We start from the raw sequence: 18,835 nt of genomic DNA on the forward strand, positions 1-18,835 counted from the left end.
CATACAGTTCACAGGCTAACAGCTTACCTTACAAGGTTATCGTTAGCAAAAACGCAAGTCATAAAATATGATGCTGCTAATGATGTTCATAGATATATTTTACGAGACCAATCAGAATTTGCCGGTGACCATCCGTCCAGCATGGATATTTGAAACAAAGTAGGGCACTTCAATTTAATTGAAAAGGAAGCCTCAAGAGAAAGACACGAAACTCAAGCGAACAAGACAGACTTTATTAGGGATGCACTTGATATAAACTGTCAATGATAAAGTGTAAATCATACTTCATTCTGGTACAAAGGGCTATTTGGTTGGCAATTGAATAAAATGATCTTTGCTCTAACTTCTTTGTTATCGAGGGCATAATTGTAAATGACAAGCATATTAGTATTAAATATCAATGCTTGGCAGCATTTTAGCCACTGTCTAGAAGTCTGTTCTAAAATACTCGCTGTCACAAATTCCATTAGATATAGATATTGTTGACCCAAATACCAGCCAACGAACACTGAAAAAGCGATGACCATCATTGCTACACCAAAGGTTGCTAACTGCATAGACAAAAGCAAGCATTCCATATGCATTCAACCTGCTGCACAGTTGCTAGTCTATATAATGCCTTGGGATGATGTGTGAGTGTGCTTATATCAGCATCAAACACTAGGATAACTGATATGAGACAGTCTTTTTGTACAAATACATAAATACTGACAGTGGTACAAGATATAAATAGACTTTTATGAAGAATAATATTTACAGACTAACCACCATTATCTGCTGCCAATTGCAAACCAATAGAATAGTAAAGAGCTCGAGTGGAAGACACCGAGCAAGTCTCGACAGGGATGAATTTGTAATTTTACTTTGTCCAGCTGACTTTGGGAATGTCATAGTGCTCCGAGAGTGAGTCGAGATGGCTGTTGAAGTCCTGCAAGCACAAATTTTGAGCGATGAGAGATCCATAGCAAGTAGTATCAGACTTACACACTATGCATAAATCTCCTGTACGTCAATCCACAAATCAACAAACAAATTCAGAAAAATAACTACTTAGAGCAAAATGAGACACTCAAAATTCAGAGTTATTCTCTCACAAACAATTCTGTACACTGCCTAGTCAAACCTCAACTCATGATCACCTCCATGTACGAATTTTGTAAAATTTTGAGCAAATATTTGTTTCACCATACGAAATAATTTTCAGCAGACAACATCCAAAATTGTTCAAAACATTAACTTTGTTAGCAAAAATAAAAAAGTAAAGAAACATGATAATAAAACATAAAAATAATAAAAATGATCAAGTTAATTCAAGCTCTCTTAGTCAGGCTTGAATTAATAGCTTGTTCTCTTGAATTATTCTTGCCTAGTATAAGTTGGAGTTGTCACACCACTTATTTCTATTACTGACTACCGCTGAGCAATAACTTCATCATTTTACTAATTATTACTTTATTGATTTAATTACACATAGTTTAGTCTTTTACATGGTTTTATATAACACATTTTTCTCGATGCTTTAGATAATTATTGAAGCATTTGACATGGTTTTCTAGCTTTAGAATAAATTAAACTAAGTAAATGTAATCTGATATTTGCTGATAGAACATTTGCTTCAGTAAACCACAGTTTGAACCTACATTGTATGAAGTAAATATAGTATCAGTATTTGAATGTCAAGGTTTTTTATGAGAACTGTAAACAGAAAATGAGGTTATTCTCTTTAGCAACTGTAACAGAACCCTTCGAAGCTGTCAGTTTAAATTTGAATAAGTTGATAAAAGCCGCATGTCAGACCAACAAGTAAAAGACACCTACCAGTATTCTTTCCTTGTGCGTTTTTTCTGCTCTCTTAAGCATTTCCTTATCTTGCTACAAAACATGCCAAAATATTACAACACAACATCTGAGCATCATTTGTTTAGTGACATCACCAAACTTAATCTAGAAAGCATGTGTTTACACGCAAAAACTGTTGTCCTAGGACAAACAACAAACATGGCACCATTGTTATTGGCAACAGAATATCCATGTCAGAGTTGTCATAGCACTAAAGACTAAGTCTGTTTGTTCAAGACAGCAATAAAATCAAGATGAGTTTTGAAAATTGCATAGGGTACAATTCACACGGCATTAGATTGAGAAGGGAACAACTTAGACACTGGAATGTTCTAGCTTGCCTAGAGAGTAGCAACGTATGCACATGCTATCTTATAAACATCTGATCCCAGCAAAAGATAACTAAGCTACTTTCAAGTGCAACTCGCATTGAAAAATGTCAAAAGGCTTGAAATTATAACTTCCACATAGAGATGGCACAACTCCAATCCTAATCAACTTGCAAACAGGAATGTTGCAGCACCCCCCTGACCCTATGCATGGGGAGCTGTACGTGACTACGGTCATGAAATACAGAAAAAAAGGGGTTTGTCTACAAACATTCTCACTAAAAATCACACAGTTGGCTGACAACACGCATAACAATGATGAGTACATGCATAGCTCCATCAACTGTCATCCACTCTGTGTTTAGTAAGCAATCAACAAGAGGTTACAGCCAGAGTATTCTCAGCCTGTTAAACAGCAGGGTTCCCATACTCTTATTACTCTCAACAAGCTCCCCTCCTTTCTATAAGAACTAAGTGTAAAGAAAAATTCTTGTGGTGTAAAGGTAATGATGAATTTGTCAGATCATGTGTGTTGCATAACAAATTTATGCAAAAATTCTGAAAGCGTTTGACACCACAAAAAAAAACAAAGGCTGCCAATTGTAGATGAAGACTCATGCTTTTGCTGATACACGGCTATAGCAAGTGAATTGTGGTTTTTGTAGCAACTTGATGCAGCAATCCTAAATATAAAACTTCCTTCTAAATAACCACATATCTACTTCTCAAGTCAGGCAACATTCCAATGCAACCACTCAGTTGTACTAATGCTGGGAGGTGGATGATCATGGGAGAATATTTTACATATTGAAATATACTTAGCAAGTGGGATTCAATACTGGTATGTGACCTAAAACTGTCTTAGATATTTGATATGAGCGACATAGACCAAATTATATGGAATTACTATATACAGAGCAGTGATGGATTGCCATGCCGCGGGCTGACAATGAGAGACAGTTGAATAACACCTTTTCATTCCAGAGCTGTCAGGATGACAAAAACACAACAAACAACATGCCACTCGTGACACCTAGCGATAGTAAGGCCAAACAAAATGAAGGCCTATAGATATGATGAGGTAGGTTATGCAAGCAAAATTGTCCAAATGAGAGTGTATCTGTCTGTAACAGTAGTCTAATCATCAGTGTATTAGACAAAAAGTAACCAGCGCTACCTTTTTCCGTTTAGCCTCTTCAAACGCTTGTTCAGCAGGAGTCTTGCGCTTCTTGGCTCTCATCTTTTCTGTGTGCTCTTCATACTCATCCGTAGGGTCCACCTCTTTCTTCTCCTTGCTCTTTTTAGACTTCTTACGCTTTTCTCTGCGAAAACAAAGTGAGCAGCTGAAACAATGAAACCTTTGGCTGTTTCGACTAACAGAGTCCATACTTCTTGCTAACATGCAGAATGACATGCCTGGATCTTTTTAGAGTCCCTCAAGAACAGAGTCGCAATACTAGGGCTGTGAAAAGTTGAATAGTATAAGTCAGAAGTTTGTTCTGAAATTTAAAATCCTGAGCGCCTAATTATTTAACAAATAAGACTAGTGACAGGAGCCAGAAAAGGTATGGAACCATTTGGGGTGCCATGCCTGGAGCTCTTATATATATTATGAAGACATCATCATCTTATCGTAGAAACAATTCTAAGATACTAAACCGATGTTGCCGATGTTTATACGCTATAATACGCAGAGAGAAAATTATTTACTAAATAGCTTTAAATGTTATCCTGCGAGGTTTGTGGGTGGAGAGTGGAAGGCGATTACACTCTAATAAGAGATTAACTCTGGACAAGCACCGGCAACTCTACCTGACAGCATTTCTTGTTTTGTGCAAAGAAAATAGCTATTAAATTACAGGCCTCATTTGAATATAAGTTATTTCAATGTAGTTTTTAATATAGGTTGCTTCAACTGAACCTGAATGAACAAATTAATATTTAGAGATAATAGCGTTATTTGTTATCACCGAGTCCATACCAAACAACTAAACGGAATAATGAAGGGAAATACACTCAAATGGAAGGGAGTTTAATGGTGCAATTATTTGCAAACTTAAAAACTTAACTTTGTGGAGAAAATTTCTTAGCCGTGAGGGGATAATACGGGAGTTTGTGATGATACAAATGGAGCACACTCTCAACCAAATGCTATGGATATCTATACAAAAAATAGACACCAGAACAATGCTCAGCACAGATTACATAACAGTTAAATTCCTATTTGAGTTAGCATATACATTGAGTACTCGGAAATTGCAACAAATTGATGTATGACCCCAACAGCACGTGAATAATTAGATTCCCCTGTAAATCAAATCAGTGCAAAAAGAATTTGGCATTGTCCAGGTAAGACGATATGAGCAGCAATTAGAGAGTGAAGTTCAGACTAAACACAACTCCAGTTTTATTTGTTCTGTCATCATATTTAACATAAGCACATGCAGTAACTTTCTATAGGGTAATTTCTCGGCCTTTCTGAAAATCGCATTGATAGCTGCTAAAACTACAAGCTATTTTGGAAGTTTTTAAAAGAGTTACTATTGAAGATCCGGTTGAGCTAATAACCAGTCCCACGAGTGTCATCAAGCGCTTGCCAAATAAGAAATCCCATACAAATGTCACGATTTGCTGCCATCAAATATGAGAGACTAGCCAAAAGCAAAATAATCTTTGTTACATCTACAAACTGCTAGGAATATGCTCTATGTAACCTTTAGGTTACCTTAGGAGTTTTCTTCCTTGTTTCATACAAATAAAACAAGATGACGCAACCCTTAAATTAAAAGACATTTCAGCAAATATGCAGAATTCGCTGGAAAATAAGAACTGACTTACTTTTTTGATGATTTAGAAAATTTGAGGCGACCACCCGCCGAAGAATAAAGGTCTGACATGGTTCACTTTTCTTCAACTTCACATCCAGATTTCTTGGTACGCACCTAAAAGTTGAGTGTAAAATAACAAAACGATGATAGGTAAAAGTTAAATGAGACGGTTCAGCCTTTTTTTTAATCTTTTTTAGCAAAATTGATCGTGGGTAAAACGCTCAAAAGAAAAAGATGTCTTTTCTTTTGAGCATTTCAGCAACGACCAAGTTTTGCCAATGTCAATCTAAAAAACGTCCTGGCAATAACATCACCTCAAACAACAAACCAATCTCAAGTGATAGAAAAATCTCTATACTTTTTAATAAAAATGTTTTAAACTTTACATTAGAAGCATTTAATTTGAAACAAGCCATTTGTGCTTTTGATTTATATTGTAGTTTGTATATGTACATGTATCTACTAATAAACAAGTAAATACATGGACTTGTGACAGTGCTCTGATAACTTGAACGCTCTGATAATTCGAACACTTTCGCTCGGTCCCGTGAAGTTCGATTTATCCATGTTTGACTGTACTTTCAATAAAACAAACATGCATTATATTGAAAAAGATTATATTTGAGTCAGCAAAAGCTGCCACTAAATGATTGAAGCAACTTTTTAACATCCACAAAACAAAAATAACTCTGCTCTAACTTGCTGCAAACAATTAATTCATTATTGTTACTGAATAAGTATACCGTGATATTAATTAAACAAGTGAAGACTGGTAGAGTAGGAGATGGTAGAATAGGAATCCGAGTGAATACATATTCTTATCGAAATAAAAGCCCCTATATTTTTAAAAGATGCTTTTAGAAAGTAACACTTTTATGGTCCTAGAAACACCGAAGCATGATTTCTAAAATAAACAATATTAGTTAGTGAGAAAAATATGCAAGCTTTGTTTCAAGAGATTCGCAAGGGTAATTCCGGATAGTGGAAACGCATGCACAAAGCACTTTATCTACAACGAACTAAAAATAAATAGGCATTGAATAAATAAACCATGGTAATGATATTTAACTGGATTCTTCTTCAGTGCATTACAATGAATTGAGTAATGTCCTAATAATTCAGCCCACGTTAGAGACAAAAAAATTGGAAAACAATATGCTGCATTATGAAGTGTTTTACATTTAGCTCATGAAGATATGAAAGGGTCATGATTTCACCCTTATACTATTCAAGCTGCTTGTTTGCTTGAATTGTACGCTTACTTGGTATATCTTTTTTCTTATCATATGTATAACATTTTGAAAATCACATTAGTTACAATTTCTGTGAAACATAGGCTACCTTAACTGCATATTTCTCTTAGCACATTTTTACAGTATTTCTCATCTGTGTTACGATGACTTCCTTTAAAAAATGCAACTAATGAACTAATTTTTTAAAGATTCATTTATTTAACCTTCACTCCATTTCAGTTTTTGTAAACATTTTCTATTACATTTGCAACAAGAACTGTACCCAGGGATTAACCATAACTATTGTTATTGAACTAGTCACAATTGTTTTGTGATAATGTTGATGATAATATAGACATTGTTAAAAACATCACTGTATGCATATTTTATTTTACCGTATTTGTTTACAAGCATTGCTTTACTTTATATTTTTCAACATATTCCATGAATTGGTTGATGATTCGAAGCACGAGAAGGCTACTGACTATTAGAGAATGGTCAAAATTCATTTACTACTTGGCACATTGTTTCAATAATCAAATACAAGATGAAGCCATCGGTCTTTGCTAATCTGAATTATGGGCAATGATCTAGAGACCTCATGAAATGTAAGTATTTCAGCTTCTTCAACAACACTATAACAATTGTATAGCTTGTGACTAGATAGGATTTGAGGTGCAGGCTGTACCACATTGCAATTAGCTACAGTGCATACTCAGACAAAAATATGTCTCACACAATACTGGGTCAGGCCTCCGGCAATCTGTCAGCACATCCGCACTTCGTCTTGATGCTGAATACTAAACAACTGATTATTAAAACTTGTGTATTTATATTTTCATGTCTAATTGGGTAGTTGTAAAAATCAACTAATTGTGAACTAAATTAAAACACAGACATTCGTAATTGAATTTATTATTCAGATAGCTGCTTAGGTCAGCTGTTTGCAAAAATAATCCGAATTGCAGAGTATAGTAAACTCAGCTAAAAAAATAATGAGTAAGGTTTAACAAGTAAAGAAGTACATTAAACCAAAGTAGATAAGCCAAGAATATTGAATTAAATACAGAACTATCTATTGAATGTGGTAGTCACAGAGTTGATGACAACACCATTTTTCCTGTTAAATACAATAAAAATATTAAGCTGATTTCTGCCTTCTCTTATTGAACAAGGCTAGTTGCACAGCAGTAGGTATACAGTACGGCATTCTGTTTGAAAACCATCCGTGATAGCAAAACAGCAATTTAATTTGTTAGGTACCTAAGTTTACAGCCAAAATACCCAGTCAGTTTTGGTGCCCTCTGGTTGTAATGTACTAAAAATGTGATAGGTTCAGTTTTCCTTGTAGGGTGCACGCGGTTACATTGTGGCAACACTGCTCTATGTTGAGTCCGGCAAACAAAATTTATTCAATACTCTGGCACAATAGGCTACAAGAAACCTGTTGAATAAAGGTTATAACCATGATAAACATCGAATCTGCTAAAGCTTTAGTAGGCTTTTTAGTGTCTCAGAGAAGACACGAAGACTTGCTCTCACTGATGAATATAACTTCGATAGAAATTTTATTGATTACAAAATCTCACCACTAAACACATGAACTAGTTGAAAATAATAAGTGTAATTGTATTAATTAAATTCACGTGCCATTTTAATGCTTGTAATTGTAATCTCAAAACAACCAAAGACAGCTGCAGTGGAAGCGCACGTAATAAGCAAGTAGACTACAAACACGAACTGGATTAGATTCTGATCATGCCCTGCAGTTGGTACCCCTCCCCCTGGCCGACCAGTCCCTGTCTTTCTGATAAGCTCTAAATTTTGCTATAAGACCAGTACACAGGTGATTGCCTACAATACTTATCATTACCATAAGTACATTTATTTGACGAAAATATTACTATAGATGTTTAGTGAAAAGCCAAGTCAAGCTGCATAGAAAATCTAGTGGAGTTGTTCTTGCTACTGCAAGCCAATCGAATTAATGTTTATGGGCAAGTATTGCGTTAGAAACTACAGCAGATTTTAAACCAAAATGTTTTAATCAGATTTAATAGGAAAAAATGTGATGAGTAACAAAACACAATTACAATTTCCAAGATCGCTAGACCGGATGAAGCTATTTCGATTTTAGAATAAGCGTCTTCTGAGCTGGTTGCCAACTATATCGAACGGTGAAGTGACCGTGTACAGTCTATCTTACCGTACGTAAATTAATTAAGGGCGAGCAAGCTAGAACTCGACGTAGAGTTTGCAAGATAGGACAACTCCAACTTAACATTTCGCTACTACTTGACTCTTTAGAATTAACTACAGCATCTAGAATATTAATATGATTGTCATGCTTTATGACTTTGAACCCAAAATTAAAAGATCATCTTTTTACTAAAATTTATGGTACTTAAACTAAAAAAATTAACTGTTATCCTACCAAAAATAAGATATAAAACACCAATCTGCGAAACATCTGTTGTTTGTGAAATTTGCATAGCCACATCAATATTGCTTTATAATCAATAGTTACGAGTAGTAATTGACCTGAAAAATCTTAAACTATTGTATATTCACCTGTAAAGGATGGAATAATACATGCCTTCATAAGAAAACCTTTGCAAGATCAAGTTGGTAAAGAAGAATGGCAAGTGTAAGGTAAAATAATAGTTTTACAAAAAGAGCCATTTTAACTGCAAAATAAAATTACTTTTATAGATGAATTAGTGTGCACCCTTAACTTTGCATTGAACTCTAGGGTGCAATCAGCAATTTAAGAGCAAACGCATGCAAAATATTTTATATGTTTAAGAACGTATTCTGCAATCATACGACAAAGTAATTTATACATGTACACACAAATTTCATTTAACATATCAATGCCATAAGTGCAAACAATGTTTATTCCAATCAAAGCTGATTATAACTTGTTATTTAGCTATGCAATGATCATGTTAATAATTTTACAAAGTATTAGCAGTTTAGCAAGATTACATAATAGCTTACTACTTCATATTCCAGTAAAACACATTTTTCACAATTTTTTCATGGTACATATTGCATTCTAGACAGTCAAAGTATGATCAATTGGCAGACCAAAAAAATCCTACTTCACAGTCGGTGCACACTCTGTTACCATCATTAACTATCAAAATTTGTGAATACTTCATAAATTGTACAATAGGAAAATGAATGGCAATACAACAGTCAAACCTTGAGTTGAAAATTTTTTGGAACGATGAATTAAGGGGTAAAGTTTAGATTGTCAGAGAAATGAAAGCGGAGTTATTTTCTCTTTCTCTTCAGTTAGTCACGCAACACCCAATCGTTCGCATATATTTCTATGATGCCGCCTAAGAGTCAGGCGGCGTTTACATTTGTCGGCATTCGTATCAGACCGCTTTAAAAACGACATCATGATTACCGCTTACATTTGACCTTCGCATGATTACCAAAATGTGCTGTAAATAGTGTAGCTTTAAAAAAGCAACAAATTGTGAAACGCCTCGCTAATAACTCAAAACAGTTTTTGAATCTGAGGCTTACACAATCGTAATTTGGAGTGTCAGTTAGCAATAGCAACTATCTTCAAGTAAAACTATGATGGGGCGCATAGCTAACACCCGCAATGATATTATATCGGGAACTCGTCACTATAGCAACATTGAATGTAGAGAGATGGAAATGTGACGGATTTTTGTGAACGTCTTGTAGATTTAAGACTTTACAAAAACTTTACAAGCAAAATGGCTGCTCAAACACAGACAGTACGGAGATCAAATGTGATGCCTACCAGACGTCATGATTATCTTTATGGTATATTCACTAAAACCGATAATGTTGATATTTTATTCACTAGCATATAGCACACTTTCCTAAAATGTGTCAATTCCACAAAATCATCTCTAATATTCCATCGAAGAAGCTATATGTATACTTTTGTCATATTAATGATAATGTCACTTATGCTACAAATCAGAATTTTTTGAATGTGTTTAGCGAAATTTTGATACAATTAGTCTTATTATAAGTTTTTGTTACTGCGAGCTGTCAGTTTTCAATTTTATTTTTGATTTATTATGTAGTCTGAATTACGTTTTTAGTAGCCTTTATATATCTCTATAAAAACACTGTGTTGTATGCGATCCCAAAAAGTGGAAGGAAGCCGGTATTATATTATATGTTGTTGCAGTTTGCAGTAGGTGTATGGATATTGTTACTTTAACAGTATGATGCCTTAACATTTATAAAATATTAAAACAATATTAGTAACTTAATTTTGCAACAAATTTATGTTAAGTTCACTATAACTACTGATTAGCAAACCACAAAATATTTGTTAGACTAATACAAAACGTAGAACTATATTTGTCATTAATAATATAGAATCAGATAATCATTGCTTAGTACAAAATGTGAAATGAAGTTGTTGTAGATAGCCAACAATTGTATTTATACTTAAAAAATTCAAAGGTATAAAAAACTTTAACAACAAAATGAGCTGTAAAGATTTATTTAAATTTTAGATCCACTGCACACACTGTCAAGTGAAAGAGATCATGCCCGGGCTACATTTCAAGCTCACACAAACACAGATAGAGTTAAGAAAGTGCCAAGCTACCCAAAAATGTTCAGTGAACTTAGACACCATCCAAGATTTACTTATGAGTTAGAGATGACAGACCCAGTGCCTAAGTTTGTCTCACGGCAGTGGACAGGATATGCCGAGCAAGCCAGAGAGGCACTAATCAGACATACAACCTTCAACTATGAGCCATGTACAAAGGTCCCGCCTAAAACCTTTGCAGATGCAGAAGTCTCAGGTCGAAATCGAGCAAAGTATTTCAAGAGGTTAGTTTGAATAAAATACAGCTATAAAATATATCTGTATACTTTTTTCACTAAAATGATATTGTAAGGTTGCTCATGCTAACTTTTGACCTAGTTTGAAGTTTGTTTATTTTGCATTTGTAGACCACACATTCCATTCCTGCAGCAGATTGCTCCAGATGTCTTACTAGCCTCAGCTAGAAATGATCCTCTTATGGCAGCGGATGCGATTCACTCTCAGATGCACCGCCCAGCCACACCATTAGCTAAGACAGTACAAACACAAACAGATTACAGAGATGGGGAAGCGCAGACCGACCCTTACAGTCCTGAATATGTAGTGAGGCCAGGATCTCAACCAGAGCTACTTACACTAGCTACTCTCTCATTTGGTGAGTTCAGGACAAACAATTTTTTGCATATTAACTAGAAGGATGCCCGGCGTTACATGGGTATTAAAAATCAGCTTGTAAACTGTGATAGGTAATGAAATTGCCTGCCACTTGCTTGGCACATTGCCAATGGCTAATTTGAGTAAGCTAGTAACCTATTGCTAAACGTACTAAGAGCTGTGAGAGCAAGCATAAATTGACGTTGCGTAGTAACAAAGAGCGGTATATGTATTTTCACCCACATAGCGACATATATCGCCCAATGAATCCATCGATCTCGCGAAGCTCAATGGTTTAGCATATCGTCTAGGGAACGGGAGATTCTGAAATCAAATCTTCCGCGATACAGATTTCTCCTTCCAAGATTTTAATAGCTATAGCTGAACAAATCGAATCACACATCCCAATTTGAGATTTATATATATAAATGAACATTAGCAACTTTCTGTATCATTTACACTCTTCATCGCTTCAACCAAGCTCGTGTCAACAAACAATTTTGCAAAGCTACTTAGGATTTGAAGCCAAGCTGTTCAGCAAATGATGCATACCATATGCTTCAGGTCGAGGCTTACCAGCAGGTTTAGCCGAAGTAGAAATGATTGAACGAGCGAGAGCTAAGAGAGCATGGGAAGCAACTCTACCTCCATTGAGTGATGTCTCACAACTTGACAAAAGGCGTAAGATGATGGATGAAATGGAAAGACAAGAGTGGGCATTAAGAGAAAGGGAAATTGAGAAGTAGGTAGACAGACTTAACTAGTAGTCTTAGTAGAACTATTTGTATAGCTTAACACGAAAAGTGTGTTACAATGATAAGCGCATGTGCGTGTGTACTATACAAGACTAATCTGCATCATTAGACTTAGTCAATATATATCATATGTACCTAATGATACTCAAGCCACATTCAGGATTACCTTAACCTTAGTGAGTGTTGCTCATGACCTTGCAAAGGTTCTCAACGTTAATGGTTCATAGGCTACAAGAAGCTCGACTACAGCTGCTCACCAAGCTGCTGAAACAGCGAGAACATAATCATGCTGAGCTGAACATCAAGAGGCTTGACAAGATCTGGAGGAAGAAGCAGAAGGAAAAGGAAGCCTTTATACAAAAAGTTCGACATGAGCACATTCGAGGTAGGGGGATCGAAGCTGATTTCGATGGTTTTTATTATACCTAGTTGTCAGTTATATTTGGTTACATCTTGTTACATTCCATCTTTTATTTTGTATACAATGTTTGCTCCAGCATTTACAAATTATTCTCCTAACAAACGCAGCACTCAATCTATACCACAGATAGCAGTATTCTATGAGCTTATGCAAGTGTACTTCATGCTCCGAATGTTAACTTATGGTTTAGTCTCATGACAAGAGCGCAGTACTGCCTAATTGAGACTGTTGTTCTATTAGCTTATTCAAAAGAATATAAAACACAGAAACTGAAAGAAAACTTCACAATAAGTTTTTTTTCACCATTCCTAAATGTTTTTTCCCTATTGTTAAATGTTTCGTAAAGATACACCACTTATGAAATTTCTTAAAATAATTACGGCAATCAAAATGGACTTGTGTATAAGATATGTCAAATATTTTCAAAGCATCTGAAAATATTCAACATTCATTGACAAATTACATAAAAGTTCAATTAACAAGACCTTAAACATATATAAATTTACATGTAATTTATATGCCAATATGTATGCCAATATATATGTAATAAATATGTAATTTACAGCCATAAGGAAGCTCACGGCATCACGAGACAATGTAGAAAACAAACTGGAAAAAAGAGATTTCACGAATGACTATGTTAACCCCGACTCACAAACATATGCACCACTGACCAGAGTTGGAGTATTCCTTGACAGAAACTCTGAGAGTTACAATGTTAAAAGCCGCTATCTCTCTACCTATGACGGACTTCTTGAACTTGAGAACTTCTTGCCTGACTTTGTGGTACAACCAAGAATCAAGGCTCCTAAGCCAAAAACTGTAACAAAGGCTGGCTTCATCAAACGCAAGTTCAGACAAGAGAACGAATTGAGGGAGATTCATGAGGTAGATCCATGTAATATGACAGCCTTTTTGCAAACTTTTATTTCTGTTTCTTATTTTTCTGTTTTTCCGTTCTATTCCTGTTTTACAAAATATAGATAAATAGCATGTATGTGTAAACAAGATATCAGTACAGATCTATATCAATATCATGGCTTTTGAACTGACAAAAGTTAGGCATTTTTGAGTCCATGCATTCCAAATAATCGTCATTGAGATGCAAGACTGTTATAATAGTTTTTTATATTTGATCTGCAAAATGTTTTGTGAGCTCCTGGTGGGAAACAGCTATATAAAGGCAGCTGATAAAGCAAGACTGTGAACTAATAAATGACTCACTATATTGCAAAGGTGCAAGCTAGCGATAGTGTAAAATCCAAAAGCCACCATATGTAAAGTGATTACGAGTACAATTAAAAATTTTAAAATGCAGCATGATCTAAGCATTCTCTTCTTTTTACTCATACCAATTAGCATTTGTACAATCTTATCTGTTACACAGCCTACCCAAACCTTTCTGATTATTCTCCACAGCAACTGGTGGAGGCCAAACACAAAGAGGAGGAGCCTGTTAAGCCTCTTAGGTTCCTACAGAAAATAGAAAAGCCAATTCCGAGGCCAGCGACTCCGAGTGTCTCATCTGTTCCTGAGGAAGAAGAGGATGAAGAGTTGGCTATCACTTATCTCCAGCAGATTATCAGAGGAAGAGCTATACAGAACATGGTGGGTACTGACCACTGACAGTGCTGACAGTTCAGAGCGAAAATCATCAACCAAGTGAAAAAGGAGTCAATACAGAGTCAAAGCACTTGGACTGCAATGTTAAAATTTAGTCTAGTACAGAGTTGTTGCTCTAGGATGTGACTTTGTCGAAAACGTGACCAATAATAATCTATCCTAAATGGGAATAGGTAGTACATAACTCTAAGGTTTCTGTTTTATTACTCGGGTGTTACAGATGTTTGAAGGAAAGGAGAAGAGAATGGAGTTAATAAAAGAGTTGAGATCGACTCATGCTCTGCAAAACGCTGAACAAGAGGTGAAGAGGCAAGAAAAGCAAGCAACCCTCGCGCTTCAGAGGCAGAGAATGCTTCATGACCACAAGGTAGGCTTATACAAATATCTGCATTTATAATCGCTACACCTTAGGAATATCGCATTCGTCTAAAAGATTAAATATATGTACCATTTTTTTAAGAAGCATTTAAAAAGCAAGAGATGCAATCAACAAAGGCTGCTCAAGATTAGCAGTACTTGCACACTAATACTGTTCACATTTTACTCTTTGGTCTATCAACATACATTGCAGGTTAAATATTCATTTCTTCCATGTTTTACACCTAAACTATTTTTGCTTGCAGGAGTCTCACATCGATGAAGCCCTGAGTGAACTGGAAGGAAGCAGTGTCGGTGAAGCAGTCGACTTCCTGTCCAAAGAGTTGATACGTCTACAGGAAGAGAGAAGGATTCATGCTTTCTCTATGCTGGCTGAGAGGCGCAGAAGGATTAGGGAAGCAGAAGAGTCGGGCCGACGCCAAGTAGAGGAGCGTAGACGACGAGAGGAGGATGAAATGTTCAAACAGGCTAGTCAAATCCTGTTATAAAATGATAGTTACCACATAACAAACGCTAGGCTTTTTAATCAATTTGGGGAATTCAATGTAATCAAATGATATAAGGCACGAAACTCTAAACAAGAAGTCATGACACTCATGTTCTCAGTAAAAGTTCAACGAGAGAATGACCTTCTGGTAACTCAAAAATGTTAATATTATATACCCTAGGACACTTATATTTTGCTAGTATTTAGTTTCGTGAGTAGCTCACAGAGTAAAATTTCGAAGCAACTTAATTTCGCAGCTCTGATGAGTGCGAAAATATAGTGATGTGAAAATAAATGCAGTGGAACAAACATAATTATATTCCTCAGGTTCGGTTCACCGATAAAAAAAATTTCAATTTGCAACTAGTTTGTAATTGTGAACCGCAGGTAGAATGGTGTGGGCAAGGTCGATAATGCAATTTGATCGCTTGCTGCCATTTGTTTCTTGGACTATCAACAGGCCAGTTTTCACTGGGGCAGCTGGCCGGCTGAGCCGCCCCAACTTTTTGGGAATTTTTTACGGTAAGTACAGTCCAACTCGAAAAACTCGCCCTCAGATAAAATGTAACATTTCATCTCAAACACAAGGTCAACTCAAACGGATTTGTTTGGTCAGTTCCAACGCAATGATAAATTCCTTCAGATAACTCGACCTCAACATCCTTTATTCGAAAATTTATTTGCCCAACGGCCATGGACGCGGTTTTTATCGCTGTAGAATGTCACCTCATTCCAAGCTATAGAGACAAACATCAACTTCTAGTAGTTCTTAGGCATCATTTTTATCATCATCAGAGGCAAAATATTTTTGTTAACGACTTTTATAAAGGTTTGCAAAAGATTAGGTTTTATCAATCACCCGCTTGGCCGTGTCCCATCGAAAGCGTAAAAAGCCTCCGAATGAACTTGAAATAAAATCCGCAAAATTGATCTTTGTTAAAACGCTCAAAAGGAAAAGATGTTTTCTTCTGAGCGTATTAACTGCGGTCATGTTTTGCCTATTTTAATTTAAAAACGTCTCGTCAGTCACATCACTTAAAACAAAACAAATCTCAAAAAAATTACAAGTTATTGAAGAGGTGTCAGTGGTGAATCCAAACCTTTCCAGAGCCAAGCTGCTTGTGTAGTACTGCGAGTGTCAGTGCATGTGTCTTATTTTCTTTCAACACACGGTGCTCACTGCATTGATTGATGTCTCCAGCAAACGATAACGCTAACTAATGCATGTGCATTGACATCAAATTCCTATCATTATAAATCATTCCTAATGGGAAAATAATCCTAAATAATTGCAAAATAATAACGTAATAAATTTTGACAGTCAAATTATTTTGTCGGTTTATATTTTAACGATGCTATAGTGGTCGTTAAAAACGTTAAAATAAATGTCGTTATAAAATTCAATTATACAGTATCAATGAACAAAGCTATTTAGTTTCGCTTTTTCGCTCGTTTGTTATGATAGTTTAGTTTCGCACATGAAACTTTCGCGAAAGGATGACACCGCGAAAATTCGAAAGTTAGATGCCGCGAATACATAAGTGTCCTAGGGTAGATAGCTTTCAATAATTCTAAGAAAATGCTTAGGGTAATTTTATTCATGGTAAAATGAGAAAACATTAAACATAGTACCATGAAGTACTTTTTTGGAAATGTTTTATGACGGTATGATATGATGGTATGATGATAAGTATGATGATATACAAAAAGTTGCTTTTTAAAAGAGCAAATTAATTTCATTATACAACTATTTATGGATCTTGGAATGCATAAGAAGACTATTAAAGAACCACTGAAATTATTTTAATAGTCATGGAAAGATAGTGGGATAGCAGCAATATAATATTTTAAATCTAATGTAACAATTAGACTAAAATGTTTTAGCCCCAATGTTCTGTTCCGTAGTTGGTGAAGGTGCATCAGACAACCGTGGAAAGCTACCTTGAGTCCATAGTCACTGGTGCTATTGAAAACACAGCATCTCAGCAAGCAAAGGAGGAGATAGAGGTCATTGCTGACCAGGTTAACGACCTGGCGTATGAACTTGAGGACAAGTATGAAATACAATTAATTTATCTTCAGTTACTAGCTTTGGGTGAGACTGAGGGTTGGTAGATGCAATAGTTAATGGTTGCAGCAATTGGGGAGAATTATTAAGTGGCATAAAGTATATGGTTCACAACTAGGCGGTGAGATGGTGGATGTGGGATGGTAATTTTTTAACACAAATAACAACATTTTAAGAAAATGAATATAGTTAGTGGTGGTAACAATGAAGATTAGAAGCAGTGTTCACTACTGACAACTGTGGTAGAATTGCACTCACTCATATAAAGTCAAGTAACAGAACATATGGAATTGGTTATGTTGGTTCATTCATCGTTTCGTATTTTATTGCAAAACTTCATGTAAACACTTTCATCAGAAGGTTTCTCTAATGAGTGTATACAATAGTAATTTCTCTTTAGTTTTAAAAGTGACTTACCAATATACACTATAAATAGACAATCTGATGTAATTTACACATATTCCATAACACATTTACGATTACAAGTTTGTGTATTAACAGGAAGACGGAGTTGGAGTCAGAAGAGATTGTTGCTGAACTGGTACATAGCTTTTTACTGCCAGAGGTACGAAAAGAGACATTTAGGTCAAAGATCAGGAATGGTCAGAGAAAGTATTTGCTTGCTGCCCACAAGGAAATTGTTAAGGATGGAGAGAATGTGATTAACAACCATCCTGGAAAATTTGCCAAGCAGTAACTCTTAAAAGTACCCTATGCTCAAACCTCCCTCTCCTTAACTTCTTTTGCTTTCATCAGTCTATTTATATAAAATCACTCGTACTAATTATTGTCTATTGCTGGGTATAACTGACTGTTACTCAGCTGACAGATAGACTTATACAGATATTAATCGGCAAATTAGAACTTTTGTTTTCAATCAAGAGTCAGTAACAGAGTTATGGAACACTGTTTTATATTCTATCTATTATATTCTATTTGAGATATACTACTTGTGATTATTGTGCATAACTTTGGAATCGTGTGCAATTTAGTGATTGCACAAACACTCAAATAAATAGTAAATTTAAATTGCTAGAATTATTAGAAAGTGACAATGATGATTATTTTCCAGGATCATTTTACCTTGAAAGCATAGACAGATAAAATTGAACACTTATCAAAATTGAACAGTCCATAGTTAAGTAGCCTACTAAATATTTTGCCTCGGAGCAAAACTTTGCTAGCAGTAAATTATCAGTACTAGTACGCTTGTCAGTACCATGCACTGTGGAAGACCATCATGAGTAATCAGCATACGGCAAGTTATTCCATGCAATGTTAACGCGCCCTAGTTGTGTCATGATAGCGTCCTTGCCTGTGAATCTGACAACCTAACTTGACTCCCACGAGAGGCAATCTTTTTTCCTACACTCTTGTCATGGCTTCAGATAGACGTACAGAAACTGTTCTAATTATAGTAAAAATTTATTGAACAATGATGTGGTTGTCATTTGCTTAGACCATGGCATTTTGATTGTGTAACCCATACATTAAAAGCAGAAAAAGCATTGAATGTAAATCACATGCAATAAACAAACTAGTTTTTTCTTGTCACCTTTAATGAACAATTCAGCATTTAGCAACAATCCTGGCATCTAGCACTTCTGCTCGAATGACATTAAATTATTATTATTTACTGTTCCAGCAAGGTTGTTTTCAT

The 18,835-nt window shown here is 35.5% G+C and overlaps 2 protein-coding genes across 2 annotated transcripts; one reads left to right on the plus strand and one right to left on the minus strand.

Moving 5' to 3' along the window:
• Positions 1-212: 212 nt before the first annotated feature.
• On the minus strand, positions 213-14,122 carry LOC137386025 (protein FAM32A-like). Its single transcript, XM_068072676.1, has 6 exons — positions 14,012-14,122; positions 13,294-13,439; positions 5,007-5,110; positions 3,346-3,490; positions 1,819-1,872; positions 213-928 (listed from the first exon to the last, which is right to left on the minus strand). The coding sequence occupies exons 3-6, from the start codon at positions 5,063-5,065 to the stop codon at positions 860-862; spliced, it is 327 nt and encodes a 108-aa protein (XP_067928777.1). The 5' UTR covers positions 5,066-5,110; positions 13,294-13,439; positions 14,012-14,122; the 3' UTR covers positions 213-859.
• Positions 9,913-18,143, plus strand: LOC137386023 (cilia- and flagella-associated protein 91-like). Its single transcript, XM_068072674.1, has 11 exons — positions 9,913-10,038; positions 10,749-11,073; positions 11,197-11,444; positions 12,008-12,185; positions 12,426-12,583; positions 13,185-13,507; positions 14,039-14,227; positions 14,463-14,609; positions 14,866-15,087; positions 17,013-17,161; positions 17,677-18,143. Exons 1-11 carry the CDS (start codon positions 9,969-9,971, stop codon positions 17,870-17,872), a joined length of 2,205 nt encoding a protein of 734 aa, XP_067928775.1. The 5' UTR covers positions 9,913-9,968; the 3' UTR covers positions 17,873-18,143.
• Positions 18,144-18,835: the final 692 nt, after the last annotated feature.

The sequence above is a fragment of the Watersipora subatra genome, chromosome 1 (genome assembly GCF_963576615.1).
Source record: "Watersipora subatra chromosome 1, tzWatSuba1.1, whole genome shotgun sequence".
NCBI classification, from domain to species: domain Eukaryota; kingdom Metazoa; phylum Bryozoa; class Gymnolaemata; order Cheilostomatida; family Watersiporidae; genus Watersipora; species Watersipora subatra.

What these genes read in the sequence shown, in the direction of transcription:
- LOC137386025 (XM_068072676.1), bottom strand. Translation starts at nt 5,065, where the DNA reads ATGTCAGACCTTTATTCTTCGGCGGGTGGTCGCCTCAAATTTTCTAAA. An exon ending in TTTTCTAAATCATCAAAAAA is followed by an intron (nt 3,491 to 5,006) that starts GTAAGTCAGTTC and finishes TTGTTTTCGCAG; the next exon opens with AGAAAAGCGTAAGAAGTCTA. An exon ending in AAGAGGCTAAACGGAAAAAG is followed by an intron (nt 1,873 to 3,345) that starts GTAGCGCTGGTT and finishes CATGTTTTGTAG; the next exon opens with CAAGATAAGGAAATGCTTAA.
- LOC137386023 (XM_068072674.1), top strand. Translation starts at nt 9,969, where the DNA reads ATGGCTGCTCAAACACAGACAGTACGGAGATCAAATGTGATGCCTACC. An exon ending in CGAGCAAAGTATTTCAAGAG is followed by an intron (nt 11,074 to 11,196) that starts GTTAGTTTGAAT and finishes TTGCATTTGTAG; the next exon opens with ACCACACATTCCATTCCTGC. An exon ending in GAAGAGCTATACAGAACATG is followed by an intron (nt 14,228 to 14,462) that starts GTGGGTACTGAC and finishes CGGGTGTTACAG; the next exon opens with ATGTTTGAAGGAAAGGAGAA.